This window comes from Lycorma delicatula, chromosome 2, assembly GCF_047948215.1.
Source record: "Lycorma delicatula isolate Av1 chromosome 2, ASM4794821v1, whole genome shotgun sequence".
NCBI lineage: Eukaryota > Metazoa > Arthropoda > Insecta > Hemiptera > Fulgoridae > Lycorma > Lycorma delicatula.
The window spans coordinates 197,772,329-197,790,113 of record NC_134456.1 but is presented as its reverse complement, the minus strand read 5'-3'; the positions used below and the strand labels follow the sequence as shown (position 1 = coordinate 197,790,113).

General features: G+C 28.5%; 1 protein-coding gene across 2 annotated transcripts in view; it reads left to right on the top strand.

Annotated features, from left to right (window-relative positions):
• Positions 1-17,785, top strand: part of Asx (transcriptional regulator additional sex combs) — a 75,195-nt gene that overhangs the window by 27,984 nt on the left and 29,426 nt on the right. For both annotated transcript variants that reach the window (XM_075356956.1, XM_075356957.1), the window contains exons 6-8: positions 823-1,105; positions 8,568-10,282; positions 17,138-17,333. In XM_075356956.1, the coding sequence (XP_075213071.1) occupies positions 823-1,105; positions 8,568-10,282; positions 17,138-17,333 (2,194 nt within the window). The remainder of the gene's footprint in view (positions 1-822; positions 1,106-8,567; positions 10,283-17,137; positions 17,334-17,785) is intronic.

Sequence of the window (17,785 nt, the reverse complement as noted above, 5' to 3'; positions counted from 1 at the left end):
TTGTCAAAATCTGTTAAATCTCTTTAATATACTGTAATTTTTTGAAATTTTTTTCACAAGAGGGTAGTATAAGACTATGAAGGGAGGCAATCAGATACCAACATATTTTCGCGGAGCGCTAATCAACCACAGATCATTGTGATGGGAAAAGGTTAAAATGTGTAAAAAGTGTTTGTTTGCATGTGTGACATAATATGTCTGTTACTCATGCTTTGCCAAGCTGCAATATATTATTTTAAACAGGAATTTAGTGTCGTAAATTACAAAGAGAAATTACATTGTAATTGTGTTTTATGATGTATTGAGATATCCTACATCTTTGATAGTAAGTTTTCATTTAGTTAAATCACTCTCAAATTCGCATTGTTGATTTTCAGCTTGTTAAATTTTCAACTCATTTAATTACTATAAAAATAAATGTTAAAAGCTCTTTTATAAAACTAAAGAAATTTAAATTATTGGATAAAAGAAATTTTTTAACTGATGTTTAAAAAAAGGTTGGTTAAATTTTTTTAACAATTTTAAAATGTTGAAAAAAAATTTGTGTGTGTGTGTGTGTGTCAGTTTTTTCTTAGGATTAGTTGTATAGTAAGGAAATTATCTATAAGTTTTACATTATTTAAATGAATGTTACTAAATACTCTGCATTGATGATAAATCTCCCACTGTACTCTTGATTCAATATTGGCAGTTAGTCATTTTATGTGGCTGACATTCTTAAGAAATTAACAAATTCTGATTAATAAAGATTTGATTGATGATTGTTCATAACTGTAAATGTAGTATTGATGTTTTCTTAATGGGTTGATAATCTACTTTCAGCTTAAACACTTCGAACCTATTTGGGGAGAAAGTAAAGGAGCAAATAAAACAGCTCCTGTTGACTGGGGCAGTCCTCCTACAGTGGCAGCCAGTTCAACAAATTCAAGACCAGCTTTAAGAACAACAATTAAACTACGCAATTCACAGGCTCGGCCTCCTCCTCCAAGACTGCGTACTGAAGGTGCTGTTACTCGAGCTATTGCTAGCTATCGTGAAAAGAGAGAGGCTGAAGAAAATGAACTTGGAGAAAGTGCCAAACGACTTAAATCTTCCATTAAGCAAGGTACAGTTCTATCATTAAAGTAGGTTCCTCTCTATTCTATTGCATTCCTGGAAATATAGAAATACTAGAGGTTAAAAATTTATTAAAAAACTGAATAGTTGAGTTGGTTCAGCTGTTTTTAATAGTTATGAACTTTTAATGCATTCTTACTTAATGGTAAACATAAGATAATGTATATAAAATAATATTTCCACTCACTAATAATTTTTAATGTAAGTATCTGAGCACTTCGGAGTCACTTCATCATCAGGGATTATGTGAAGTTATTAATTTAATATTCATATATAATTATAACTAAATTGAATTTAAAGTTTTTATGTTCATAATAGTCAATGGTCAAATAATAAAATAAGTTATACGTTAATAAAAATGTAACATCATGTCCTTAAATGTTTACAACTATTACGAGCTATGAAATGAAATAGTACCAACCTACTAATCAATAATTATTGTATAGTGTTTATATAGGATGTCATTATCAAATTTGACTTGTTCATTCATTAATTTATTATTTTTCAAATATAAATGAATTTTTTTTAATATGCTGGTTTTATAATAATTGTTAGTGTATTCTAATATTTCAATAAATTTGTTAGGGTTATAATTATGTCCAGTTTCTAAAATGTTTCTAGCAAAACTAGATCTTTCTTTATTACTATTAATTATACAATTAATGTGTTTTTTAATTCTTATAGAAAATGAACAATTTGCCCTTCTGATAAATCTTAAGTTACAGTTTTCGTACTTGAGACTATACACTCCTTGTTTTTTGTAAGTTATGATTTATTGTTATAGAAGGTTCTTCATTATTTATGTATTTTATTATTTGTTGTATATGCTATTTTTAATTTAAATGTTTTAAATATTTTATTAAATTTATTATAATTTATATTGTATTTGATTTTAGCATATTCATTTATTTATTTATTGTATTGTTATTCGTTAGTCTTATTTTGTCCTTTATGTATATTTTATTTTTTATTCTGGTATATAATTTATTTATTAATTTAGAATCATATCCATTATTTAAACCTGTTATTTATTTCATTATTTAATTTTACATTATTGTAAGTATTTTATTGCTCTGTAAATTAGTGAGTTAAAGGTTGCCATTTTTTGACTCCAAGGATAAAAGATTTGAAATGTATTATATATAGTGTCTTACTTTGTTGACTTTCTATATTTATTCATAACGTTTTTATTAGCAATAAAATTTTCATTAAATTTTATGTCCAATAGAGACACACATTTTAGAAACTGTACATAATTATATAATCCTAACGAGTTTATTAAAATATTAGAATACACATATAAACAATTTTTATAAAACCAGCATATTTGAAAAAAATCATATATATTTAATTTGATAATGACATTCTATATAAACAAATTATACAATAATTATTGATTAGTAGGTTGGTAATATTTCATTTCATAGCTCGTAATAGTATTAAACCTTTTACAGACGTGACGTTACATTTTTTATTAACATATGCTTATTTTATTTTTTGACAATCTACTATTATGAACATAACAATTTTAAATTCAATTTAATTATAATTAAACATAAAAACATATATATGCATATTAAATTAATAACTTCATATAATCCCTGATGATGGAGAAGTGACTCTGAAAGCCCTCTTGATACATTAAAAATTGCTGGTAAGTGGTAATATTATTTTACATAAATTATATTAACACCAATAGTGCCAAATGCTTGGAAAACTAAATGTAATAATGTATTTTTTACAATTTTGTAAAAATAATTAAAGCAGATTTAGTAATTTATAAATACTATTTTTAAATATGTAGTTTTGAAAAATACTGTTATGTAGTTTTGAAAAATACTGTTATGTAGTCATGACTGGGACAGCATTGGTTTATTCTGTGACTAACAGTCAGCTTCAGTATACAATACACTATCTGGTGGATGTAACATGAACTGAATGTTACGTGGAACAGAACAAGTTGGCTTCAATACTGTAAGTCAAGCATCCTGCCTGCAAAAGGGTATATTCTATCAGTTTTAAATTAAACCTTAATTAACCCTAATATCCTCTAAATCTGATTATTTAAAAAAAAAAACAAAGTTACTTTTACATTTGTTATGTAAAAATATTACATCTGGTACAAAGAATGTTAATGAAACTATAAAATATTTTTTGTACACATATGTAATTGTATTTGTAATTTGACTACTATTTCACATTATAAATACTCTGTTTTCTTAGTGAGTTGAGTGTATATAATGTATTATTTCATGTTACAAAGGTATAATTTGTTGCTTTATATTATTTTATCAAACCCTTTATTATGGCTATGTTACATATAAAGAACGTATGGTTGAAGAGCTATTAACTTCGGCACTTGTAATGCTGAATATTGCCTGCCTTTTGATGAGTTTGACATGCTGAATTGTAACAGTATATTCAACTCTGCGAAGAAGATGTTAGGAAACCACTTAACTCCTTCCTCATTATTTTTTTATAATGAATGGGATACTTAACTCTTGAGAATAGTTTTGTGTTTTTTTAAATAAATTGTGAGTCATATCAATTGATCTAGAACTTTGTTATGGTTGTTTTGTCTTGTCAGAACTTCTGCATGGTTACTGTTCATTCAAAATCTCTGAATAAAGTTACTAAAAACAATTTTAGTATTTTAAATTTTGAAAGAGAATGGAGATATTCATTTCAGTTACACTAGATTATAATTGAATATTTTAGTTTTAATACATAACAACAGATAAGCTTTTAAATTTAAAAAATTGATTAGGGTTTTAATAATTTCTTATAATTGATTTTTCTCTTATGAAAAAGTGGTGGCGTAACTTTGAAAGTGCTTGTAAGAAAAGTAACATAAAAGTTTTAAAAATGCTAAACACCCTTAACAGTACAACTTACTATTTTATGTACACTTAATGTGCCTTCACAATTACAATTTTGATGTGTACAGAATTACGTTGTCTTGACAAAGAAAAAAATAACTTAATAGAGCAAGACGACAAAATTGCTACCTTGTGTAGTATTTGTTCTTGCCTTCATTTGATTATTTGGTGGTGTTAATATACTGTTTTACTGATTAAATACTCTGTTGTGCAGTGACTTAGTTATTATCTTCTTTCTTCATAGTTTTGAGTTGAACACCATGTGTTCAACTTGTATAATTCATTGTTTTGCTCTTTTTACATTTATTTTTGAAAATTTAATGTGTATTTATTTATCTGATTTACATTTTATTTATATATTTTTTTGAATATACCTCGTGGGTAATAAAAAACAAAATAATAAATTGCACCTCTAGAGCCTTGACTTTCATGTAAATTTTATTCTTGATAACTTTTTTTAAAAAATTAACTGATGTTGAACTTATAATAACTTTTAGTGTTTGTTATATTTAAGCCTGTGGAGTTTTACACCTGTTTGTTAAAATGGAATATTAGTGTATTTTGAACAATTATAAAGAAATTTTGTAAGTGGAAAGTGTATGTGTGTAGAACAGTGATTAAAAAGAAAAGAAAGAAATTGGGGATTAACAGCTTTTTCAAACATTATGAACATTATTTAAACAAGATGCAGTAAATAATGATTAAATACATTTAAAGAAAGGCATAGATGCCAGAGCTCATCAAATCCTTGATAACACTAGTCAACAAATTTAAACTGTTTTTTTTAAGTAATATTGATGAAGTAGCTGTATTTAATGTATTTTGTGGTCCTAAATTCAAAAATTATATGCAAAACTATATGATTACGAGGATGGGGTTTTGGCTAAATACAGAAGACGAAATATTTTTGCTGTGTAATGTATATTGAATAAAAAATACATCTAAAACATGTTAAATCTAATTAAAGATATTTTATTAAGGACCACATGCAATACAAAATATAAAATGCTACATAAAGATATCATACTGTGTCAAAATGTTTCATTTTTTTCCCTTAAAAAATTCAAATGAGTGCATTTTTAAGGACAAGCAACATCCAGTAATTTATAGGCTTAAAAGAGTTCATCTGTGAGGGTTTTATAGTTCTCATCATTTTTATTACCCGGAAATCCATTCATTACACTTAAAAAACAGATCCAAGCTGCCAGTTCTTTGTCATTTAATTTTATTTTAAAAAGAGGATCACTTAAAAGTTTGCTTATTTGAGGTCTAATAAAGATGCCTTCTTTTAGTTTTGCATTACTTAACTTGGAGAATATCTGATTTAAGTACTTGAACCATTACCTTCTTTGTCTATAGCTTTAACAAAGTTTTTCATTAGTCCAAGCATAATATGGAGATGAGGAAGAAGCACCTTTTTTTCTCTCAGCAAGGGCAGCATACATTATATTTGAAGTACCTGATTCAGAAGTTCTATGAGTTCTATGGGGCCAATTAATTTTTAATGAAATGTTTTTGTGTTGCTCGACTGTTCCATAGGCATAAAAATCAACAGTATGCTGTAAAACCCCCTTTAAGCCCTAGCAATATATTTCACTTTTAATCTCCACAAATATCCCACTCATACTGTTCATATTTAACTTCATTTAGTATGATAGCCAAGTTATCATTGTTCTCTTTCATTGTCACAGAATGAGCTAAAGGAATAAATGGTTTTCCATTTCCATTATGAAGCAAGACTGCTTTTGTGGCGTATTTAGATTAATGTATGAAATATGCCTCTCAGAAGGTATGTGTTCCATATTTCATTCATTAAATCATCAATATTGTATCTGACACATTGCGATCCTTCCATTTTATAAAAACTTGAAAATGTTTATTCCGTTTTCGATGAAGTGAAATACTTGTGTTTTTATCTAACAGGTTCCATCAGCTAGCTTTCTGTTTTGATGAACCCAGATCACACACCAAATCATCTGATTTGTTTTGAATTATTAAATGAGGCCCACTGTTGTTTGGTAAAAACATAGGATAACTGCTAGTGGTCTCATGAAATTGCAAATCAGATCCTGATGAAGAATACGAATCGTTGAGAATTGTAACTTTGTCAAAGTTTAAAAAAGGCACTCTTGGCACTGGTAATTCCAGGCTGTGAGGAATGGGTCTTAGTGCTGAAAGGAAATTTGGATACTTAGTTTTGCCATTTTCCTTTTTTGAATAGCCCTCTGTTTTAAATGCAGAAGTAGTAATCACTTGCGTAGTCAGAAGGTTCTTTCCACACTCTAAGAACTACAAATGGCATAGAATTTTCTTGCCCTGCATCCATTGTATTAAATTTATGTGACAACTTACATAGCAAACATGAGGAGCCAAATGTTTATCTTGAACTCCAATTTGGCCCTTAAAATATAAAAAGTAGGCTTTTTTGATTTCCTGGGATATAGATCTAGCCTGTGACTGTAAAGTAAGTTTTCCACTTATAACAAAACTTATCCACTGGATTTTTGCAACATCCGTGACTAGAACTTGCCATTTTATATAGAATATAACAGTCACTAAAAGACACAGAATGTGAGACAGAATCAAATGAAACTTTAAAGAAACTATTAGAGTCTTTAAAGGCTTTTACATTATGATGGGAGTACCCAGTAAAGCCAGTTGTAAACAATTTCATGTAATTCAAAACAGGTTAACAGGTACTTGGGAATGGGACTAGTAGGACATTTCTGTGAATAAATATTTTAATAACTAGTAAAATGAAACACAAAATGACTGTTTTCATTAATGTTATAAAAATCATGTCAGTCAGTGTAATAGACATGGTCAATTTTCATAGGAAGCTTCTCTTCTAAACAACGTTCCCATTGTTATTTCCAGATCCTATTCAGTGTTATTTGTGTAGTAGTGAGCTAATAGTGATAGTTTTATTTTGTTTGCAAATATATATAGAACTAATATCACAAAACTAAACTGAATTTATTAAGATGATTTTACTATAACATTGGTGATCAAATACAGGCTATAAGTTATAATAATAAGTGGAGTTTGAGGGGGTAAAAAACTGCAAAGTTTGTCACAATTTCCAGCATGTAGCAATATTTGTGAGTGCTCCGTTCAGATAACTTTTCTTCTGTTTTGTAATCCTTTCTGACCCATAACAAAGAACAAATGGCATCGGTCATTGGGCTGTAGAGGAGATAGAAAAAGCACACATAATTCCTTGGTTTGGTTGAATCAGTCATTAAAGTTTGTATTTATGTTTGCGTCACTGAAGTGCAGTATTGGTTAAAAAGAAAATAACATTTTTCTTTGAATCGTTAACATTTTTCAAGTAAATTAAGCCATATTTTATTGCTTTTCTTTTTAATAAATTAATTTTAAGTGATTTACACAAGACCATTTTATTGTTTGATTAGAGAGAATTGAAAAACATATATCTGTGTTTTCCAAAAATTTGATTATGTATATCACAATAGACATTCACTTTCATTCAGTTGCAGAAAATTCCACCAATTCAAGTGGATTTTCTGAATCCCACACGCAACAATTATTGTGATTCAGAACTTTACAAACATAAAATGTTACTTCTTCAGAAAATAAAATGTGCTGCGGGTAGTTTTCATCAGCAGAAGTGAAGTATTAATATGGTTGTTACAAAGTGAACTCTTTGTGGCTTATCAGGTTTAATTTCAGTAGGAGTAGTTGGAGTTTATAAGCACAAAATGTCAATCACTTGTGAACAAGATCATGGACCGTGCTTTTTGGAATGTTTAATGTTAGTATACCATGAACTGAATGTTTTAGACTTTGTTGAAAAGATAGTCAAGTCTTCCTGTGTTTTCAGCACTTGTTTTAGCCCTACCCAGTGAGTGTCTTTTCAAGGTGCTACCAGTTTCCAATAACTGATCACATCACTTATGTATGGTTTTGCCACTTGTAGAATTTCTATAAGAGACTAACATGTAACCTCTTTATGATAGTCACCAATTCTCTTCTGTGAATTAGTACACACACACACACTCTCTGCTTTCTTTTGTGGTGATGCCATGGTACTGAAAGCCCTGGGTTAAGAGTGTGGCCTGTGGAACAGTCTAGTGCTCTATGACAGAATGTGTAAGCTAAAACTTTGTTTATGCATAATATACTATTGAATCCTTGAAAATAAAACCTACACGTCCTTGAAACCCCAGTTCTTTTTCATATACCTGGCACATATTTTTTCTTAACAAATACAGATTTATGCTTAGCTACATACACTTTCCTTTTATACATTATATATATATATAAATATAATGTATAAAAATGTTTATATTTATAATATATATATAAAGGTAACTTTTACAATTTTCAACTTTTTTATGTTGTGTTTATTTTATGTTATATTATGGTTGTATTTTCTATGAAAAATGAAATACTGTTAGGATGTATTCGTAATAAGTCTTTTAAATTATTGGTTTTATCTTTTTAGCATATGTATGAGAAATTGGTTAAATGAAGTGCTTTACGTAGATTCTTTTTTAAATTTTATTGCATTAAATATTTTTTATCATATGTAATTTCTTTTCTTTTCAGAAATTAATGAAATTCCTTCCAAAAATGAGTGGAATGACAGCAATGTGGTAACTGTTACTAATACTTGCAGTAATGTTATTACCACAGTAAGTGCATCATCTGCTGCATCTGTTCAAACTTCAACAGCAGTCACTGAAACATCTGTAACTACATCTACATCTTCATCAATACTATCTGCATCATCAGTTACTGAAGAAAATCAAGACGTTGCTGTAGATGATATCAGTGTTGAGGACATGTCAGATGTGGCATTAGCTGAACCAAAGTGTGTAGAACAGAACTCATTACCTGTTTGGGATGGAGTTGTTGAACTTATCAGTGTTGAAAATAATAATGTTACTTCTAGTGAATCTAAAACAATTAACAGTGATGATAATATCGACAATGACAAACCTATAGTACAAAGTGTTAATAATAATAATAATAATAATAATAACAATATCAATAACAACAATAGTCCTCAGGGAAGTGAATGTGAAAATATTGAATCAAAGTTATCTGTTAATAGTAATAAAAATAATAATAATAATAGTAATATTAGTAATAGTAATAATAATATTAACAACAATGTTATTTGTGATAGTTCTGTCAGTGAAGTTGCTTTTGAAAGTTTACAAAGAAATGACAGTTCCTTGTCCTCCTCCCCTTCCTCATTATCACCCTCATTAAAATCTTTCGTTAATCCAGAATCGAGTGATATAGTAGATAGGACTGATAACGATAATAAAATGGAATGTAATAATGAAAGTGAAGTCGAACAAAATATTTCAAAACAATCTGATATTAGTGATAATAATGCTGCAAATATGATGACCACCACAGTTATTGATGAAAGTACTAAATCACCTGTAAGAACAAATGATTTAGAAACTACAAAAGTAACTAATTGTGATGATCTTTCACAAGAGAATAGTAAATTAAATAGGCCTAGTGATTTAGAAAGTAGTGTTACAGTGGCAGCGTCCATAAACGATGAATCATCTGATCATTTTAATGTTTCTGTTCAAGGCAGCTTATCTCAGGATACAGTCGAAGATGATGGTGGTAATGATAATAATGATGATGATGATGATGACGATGATGAAGATGATGACGATAATTTAGTAGATTGTAATTCAGATGTGAAAGATAACATTGATATCAAGACTGAAATCTTATCATCAAATGATCACGATCAAGAATCTAGAGGGAAATTTGATGAACTGCTTTATGATAATGATAAAAAGGATGATGATATTATTATGGAGAATTCATCAGGTAAAGAGTCTAATAATATTGAAGTATCTGTTTCTGCCCAGAAAGATGTTTGTGAAGCAGACTCTGAAGTTACTAATCCAGAATATAATTGTGCAGATTCTTGTGATTTAATTCAAAATATTAATAACAATAACAATAATACAGAAACAAAAGAATTATTAATACATCAACATTGTGACAGTATTGTTACTAGTAATGAAGTACAGCAAAATATCCATCTACCCAAAACATCAGAATCTCCTCATCCGTTCTTAATTGTAAAACGCGATTCGTGTAATGAAGTTATTACCAGTGATTCTGGTAGTAATGATGTTGCTTATTCGTATGGTGATATTCTTTATCAAGATACATTAAAAGAGGAAGAAGTTGAAGTTCAGGCAGCATTATTAGCTGCTGCTTGGGATGCTGTGGACTCCACAAGTACTGAAAAATTACTTGCTGAAGTGGCGTTGCAAAATGTAAGTTTGCACTTTATATTTATTATTTTTGTTTTTTAAATATGTAATTATAAAAGAAAATTTCTCTCTACTGCTATATCAGTACTGCTCATAGCAATTTGACTACAGAGATGTTTAGCCTTAATGTTCTGTGTAATGGCAGACAGTACATGTTCAGTACAGTACATTTTACAATAAAGTAAAATGTATACAATGTTTTTTCAGTTCTGAAACCTAACTTTTTCTGTTGAAAAATTTAATATTCTGGTCAGAAAGTATTGTGTGTGTGTGTGTGTGTGTTGCATTGCTGAAACAAGTTTTTTTAAAAAGAAGTTTCAGTTCAGTAGTAATATTATTATATTTATTCACAGTGTTTGTATGATTTATATATCAGGTACATATAAGGGTTGGTGTTGAAGGTTTGACTGTGTTTGTTTCCTCTTGACATTGATCAGTAATGGGGATAGACTGCACATCATGTGATTTCTAGCTGATGGTCAGCTTCAGTTTGATTTTTTCTTCATGTGTATGTAAAATATGGAAATGTGATTGCAATTAGAAAGAATTAATAAATCAAATAGCTTCTTAAGTGAAGAAAATAATTAATTGTAATCTATAAATTACAAAAAAAGTCATTTAACTATTTCATTTCATTTTAAGTAGTGTTTACAATACATATTATTTTTAGGTTTATTGATTTGGAGGATCATATGCATCTTGATAAATTTAAAAAATAATTTGAATGTAGCATCCATTCTTTTTTTTTATTATAACAATATTTTTAATAAATAAACCATCTATCAAATAATAAAGTAGAACTTTCTCCATTGAGAAACCAGTTTCATTTCTTTGACAATCATGTCTTGATTTTTAATTACCATGTAAATCATTTTAAAAAACTTACTAATAATTGTGATTTTTAATGTGTTAGTAATATTATTTTTGAAAAAAACAGACATTTTTTTGCATTTGATCTTGTATAATCAAACGTTGACTGAATGACTTGATTAAATTTTATGTCTTTCAAATGTGTGGGTTTGATAATTTTAAATAGGCATAGCCAAAATAATAGTTTGAAATTTTTGTTATATTGACAACATGAATAAACTCTCTCCTGTTTGTAAATTAATTGACAGTATACCATTTTTCATCTGAATTTAAATTTTGTATTATATTTTTCTGATCAATTAGTAGTTCCTACTGTCAGTATTAAAATTTCAAATATTAATAATTTTCTGTGTTTTTTTGTACTTGCTAAAAATGAGATGCTCTGCCATATTAGATAATTTTGAATTTCTATGTTTGTTTGCTTTAAATGTCAGAGAAATATTGTTTGAAAGGTCAATTCATTTTACTAGTGTGTTTATTATTACAGTCATTATATATTATTTTTTATATTCTATGCAGATGATAGTTGTTTATATAGTTTTAATTTTATTAAATGATTAATTAAACAATTTTTTTATGAAGTTATTTGGTTTGTAAGATGTATAATATATACATTTTTAAGGTTATTAATTTAATTTTTGAATAATTTTATGAAGGCAAGTCAAAAATGATCTACACTTTTCATTCTACAATTTATTTATACAAAGATAGGAATGGGCTTTTTTCTATAAAAATCATGAAAAATAAATGTATTTTAGTCACTTTCTTTGTCAATGCACTTGGTCCTGTGGTTCACAGGTTTGCCTATTCCTTTCAAGAAAAAGGTTTTCAGAAGCCATTTTTGTACTATTTCTTGCACATCTTAAGTCTGTAGAATATTGATGACCTCACAAAGCATCCTTGAGCAGCCCAAACAGATGAAAGTTGGAGGGAGCAAAATCTGGGCTGTAGGGGGGGGGGGTGCTCCAGTACCTCAGAATTCAACTAGTTGATGATTTGAATGGTGTGGCAAACCATTTACATGTGTTTGTTGATGTACAAGAACACTTTCTTCAACAATAAACCTTGGCATTTGTTGCCAAGGTTTATTATAAGCTAAAGCCAATTGCTGGCTTTAGTTTGTTTTCCAAAATTTAACTGTAACTCATCATTATTCCGTTTTACATGAAGTCTTCCAATTTGGGCCCTTTTGCGCCCCAAAAATCAGTTAACATAACCTTTCCCAGTGATGGCTGTCTTGAATTTTGTCTTAGAGATCCTGGTTGTTTCTATTCCATACTCTGGCGTTTAAATTATAGTTCATAGTGATGGACCCACATTTCATTACCGGTGACTGTTCTGCTAAAAAATGTGTTTCTTTCCTTATTGAAGCAATCGAGTAAGTGTGGCAGCTGTCAACACTTTTGATCTAGTGTTCTGCAGTAAGCTGCCTTCATTTCCCTTGTGCACAGACTTTACATCATGAATGATTTAAGGGCAGAATCATAACTGTTCAAAGAAGATGCTACTACCCCAGTGATAGTAAATCGCCTATTTGCCAGAACCATCTCTTGAGCTTGCTGAATCCTGATCTGTGTCGTGGGCAACCTGCTCCTTCTTTGTGTGTTACACTTGTCTGGTTACTTTTTAAACTTCTTGATCCACAAAAAAACACTTTGTCCCTTTGTTGTGTTAAAAGTCTTCACTGAATTTCAGCCTTCTCACACCCTCTGACTAGAAAAATCGGATGAATGCTTGTTGTTCCTCCTTGGTTTTAACCGCTAGCAGAGAGTACATCTTCACACTGTAATAGTCAGAAGGCAAATGACATGATTGGGATCAAATTTTATATACGTGACCACAGTCTTACCAACTCAAAGCCACATGCGCAGAAGGCAGTATGATAACCTTGAAGATGTGTTATGGCAAAAATGTAGATCATTTTTGACCTGCCCTGTATATGTTGTGTAATTTTTTTTTATTGTTATCATGAATTTAAGTTGTTTTGATGATTTTCTTTCATTAGGATTTCTTTTTGATAAAAGTCATGTCTACCTCAACTGTACTTTAGTTAGGTAATATTTTATTTAGATAATGATTGACAAACAAAAATGAATTAACTGATAGTCTGTAGTCTGTCATGTTGGAAATAAATAAATGTTCGTACCATTAATGGAATGCCTTATGCTGTATTATCTTATTTTGAGTAAGTTTTGGTAACTGTTAACTATGAGTCTACCACTGAAAATATGTGATCAAAGAAAATTGTCTTATATCGAATTATGCATTTCTTAAAAAAACTACATTTAAAATTAAGTTTCAATGATTAAATAAGGATTTTTATCACTCCAAACAAGTTAGTTTCTTTTTATAGTTTATAAATCATGAATAAAGATTTCGTCATCTGTAAAGAATAATTGTGTTGGTAACGTATCTTTCTGTTGATCATTGATGGTAATTCAGCTGGTGATAATAAGCACCTTCCTCAAAATATTGAACAGTTAGATCATGAGGATAGAACTCTGCATTATCTAAAATTCACTACATATTAATATATGAATTTGCAAACGTGTAGATGATTTTTGAGTTTTAGTGATTGGATTTCCCTCTTACCAAACAGAAAATTTGCTCATGATCATTTCTTGCCTGTTCTGATTCTCCTTGCCATAGTTGTTTATAAATATTTGTATATTAAGAAACTTTCAGTCAGGAAGATTCATCATAACTTGTGTAGTAGTACTATTACAATAACCATAATTAGATTAATTTCTGTATTCCTTGCTTGTGAAATGATTTGGCATTGTTCTTTTATTATTTCCAACTTATAAGTTTTGATATGTCAGGAGTTTTGAAATTAAGGAACTACTTAGATTTAAGTCATTATTATACACTGTTAAATTATTTATTTTTCAGGTGTAGTTTTTTACTGATAGATAAAGCATCAATAAAAATCATTACAGTATAAGAATACAATGTTATAAATCACACCACAGTAATGAAAAAATGTATCATTGTGAGATAACTGTAGAACATATGTTACTAATACTATGTAGTATTTACCTGATGTCTAATTAATGCATTACTAAATTTGTATTAAATTCAATTACTGCAAGCAAATAAATATTTGCCACAATTTTTCTGTATTATTATTTTTATAGAAAATACAATATATTTATTCCTCTAATAATTAACTTTTTTTGTTTTTTTATTCTTTGCAGTTTATCATTTTTTTAGAAAAATGAAAAAGTTACATTTTTGTTATTTTTTTATATTTCACTGGGATTTTTCAAAAACAATCTATGAACACCATTGGGATGTATTTTTTTAAATCATAAAGAATTACATGTTAGGTCATAAATGTAGCCTTTTAAATTGAGTCTAAATTAATGCAACATTATTTTGCAACAAGACATTTCTCCAGACCCATACTTTTATAAACTTTCCTATTATTTTAATCAGAGTAATACGCCTGTAAATTTTACAGAAGATGTCATTTAAAGGGATTTGTCAACAGGGTTCTAACCTCGAAGGAGTGCTTAATTATTGTATTAATCTGATGTTTAAATATATCATAAATATTATTTAATAATAAACAGATCAAATAAAGAAACTGAAATAAATATTGAGACATCTTTTTTTAATTTTATTATATAATTATGAATTCAAAATATGTGTAAAGATTACTTATTACAAGAATTAGCAAAAAAATGTTTTTAATAGTTCAGTGAGTTTTCTGTTCATGGTGTAGTTCATACATTACATATTTTACTAGGTATACGATATTAGAATATCTAGTACTGTGCACGTTATGATAATAGTTCTATTATAGTATGTTTGTTAGGAACAAATATAAATAGTTAAAAATAAAACAAAACATTTTTAATTTTTTAAGTAAAAACCAATTACAATTAGACTTCAAGAAGAAATTCATGATTAAGAAATTTCTGTGATTTAGATGATACATAAAGAAAGATAATTCAGGTGAATTTTTTGTTATTAAACAATAATAGTAATTAGTGATTATTAAATAATTATCTTAAGTAAAAGTTAAATCATGAATTTTTTAAACAGATGTTCATTAACAAAAAAAATTAAATGTCAGTGGTTCTTTTGTTTCCATAACTAGGAAAAATTCATTTATTAAAAAAAAATAATAATTTGATTTGCTAGAGTTGAATGAATCAAATCTGATGCAGGCCTCAGATTTGATTTTCAGTAAGGATTAAGCATTTTTCACAATCTACCTCAGTATCTTATTAAATTTGTCAGAAGAATAATTCATCATCTGAAAATTTTAATAACCTTCAGATAAGTTTGATAATCATTTCAGATAAGTGGTAGCAGTACTAGAGGTTAATTCAAATAGAATCCTGAAAATTTCTGTTAAGCCATTCAGAGGAGAACTTAATTAACAGAGTTGTTACTTGAAAGATTTTACTCCCTACCTCTAAGAATATTTTTAGCATTTGTTAATTTTCAGAGAATTCTAGCTAATGTAAAATAAAATAAATTCATTCAATAATTTTTTTAAACTATATGTAATTAAATTACAACATAGTTTCATTTGTTATTGAATTATAATGCAAGGTTTTTTGGTTATAGTCTTTAAATCTGATACCTGTGGCACTTCTTTTGTGCGTTTTTCTCTTTTTCATTACTTATCTGTTTACCAGATAGAAAGATGTTAGCATATTTTTTGGTGGGTTGTTTGATAGCCTCCAAATGTCCTTTTTGTATTATAGATTGTGCTGCATTATTCAAGGACTAGATTAGTTTGAGAGATTTATCCACATACACTTTTCTAACAGTTTTTATTCACCTGGATGCTGAAAAAAACATTTATAAATATAGATTTTTGTAATTTCTTTTTCAATAAATAAAAATTATTTATCTAATCATAAGACTCCTTCCAATTATGCCTTTTTCTACTAGAATCATGTTTTTCCTGATGTGTTGTAACTATATCCTTTAATGGTTGGTCTTGTTTAAAAGGTGATAAAATTGTTTTCCACATTATTATTTCATATCTTTTATCTTCTTGTTTAGCAGTTATCCAGATTACTGGTTCACTATAGTTTTGCAGATTTGCATAGCATCTCATCAACTGATTCTTGCCAGAGAGCATCTTGCTGTCTAAAATAATGAATATTTTTGCTTTCACATTTTTGGTTATAATCTTTAAATTTGAAACCTGTGCACTTCTTTTATATGTTTTTCTCTTTTTCATTACTTAATTTGGTCCACCATATAAATAGTATATTCTTCATAACAGATAAGTAATATGATGCATAAGAAATGTCACCAGACAAGTTTATATTGATTTACTGATATAGTTTATGTTCAGTAGTTAACTGAAGAAGTGGTTTCATGTTCATTATTGCATTTATTCTGGCATTTGCAGATTTTTCCTATTGTTTCAATACCTTGGTTGATTGCTTATCTCTGGTTGACACATAAGTAACTGAAATGGTGCTTTTTAATCAAGTATTGCTTTGCTTCTTTCTATCCACAGCCATTCAAAACTACAGGAAAAAACCACAGGAAGTGGCAAATTTCTTTTGTCATTCTCTATTACAGGTTCTTCGACAATATTTATCATTATATTTTATAAAATTATTTACTGTAGCACTTAGCAATTTTTTATTTAAAAAAACTAATGTGTGATGTGCAATGATGAGGAACCCAATATCCTCAAGAAAAAAGATAAAAATACTAAACATTAGATTTTCAAAAAATTTAACTGAAATTAGTCTCTCATCTGTATGCCTGTTAATGAAGGTAAATCTTTGCAACAGGATATAACTTAAACTACATAGTATTATAAATTTATCATATATAAAATTCATAATTACTCATCTGCTTTGTACGGTTTATGATCCAAAGGGGTGACATTATGTTAAGATATCAGCACTACATATTAATAATTTTTATTGTGTTAAAATTTCCACTCTTTTTTTTTTATTTTAAATTAAATCAGTTTTAATTGAATGAATATTTTTGTTGTGCTAGACTCAACAAGAAGCTGAAGTGGCTGTCATACCCATGCAAGAAGAATTAGAAGTTAGATTAGAAGAAAGTTGCCTTCCAGTACCAGATTGGTCTGGGTATGAAAAGTTAGGTAGTGTATTAGCAGCTCCTGAACAACAGACTGATAAACCAATGCAATCTTCGCCATATCCGGGTCATGTTAAGCTGGAATTAGAAGGTATTTTGTAATCAAAGAAAAGATTTTAACTTAAGATTTGGTTAACTAGTTGTTTTCCCCTTTAGTATAAGTTTTGCTGTGTAGGTATTAATTAAAGACAGTGAAGTAAAAGATGTAAAACATAAACTTCAAAGGGTTTGATGTATTGGCCATTGTAATTAGTGTTTTTGTTAACTGATTACTTTATGTTAGTGATAATGAAGTTGCCCAGAATTCTTTGACAAAAAATCTTTTTAAATAAATTTTTCTTAGAATAAAACTTATGGAAGAATTCAGCTTTCCTGAATTATAACAAAAACTCAATCTTTAGGTGACAAGGATATTTTGTATGTGTGTGTGTGTGTGTGTGGGTGCGTGTGCATATGAATACATGCACATACATATGTATAATAGTCCTTTCTGATTAATCTATATTCTTTTCTGTCTGCTGGTCTTATTCTTGGATTTTTTAA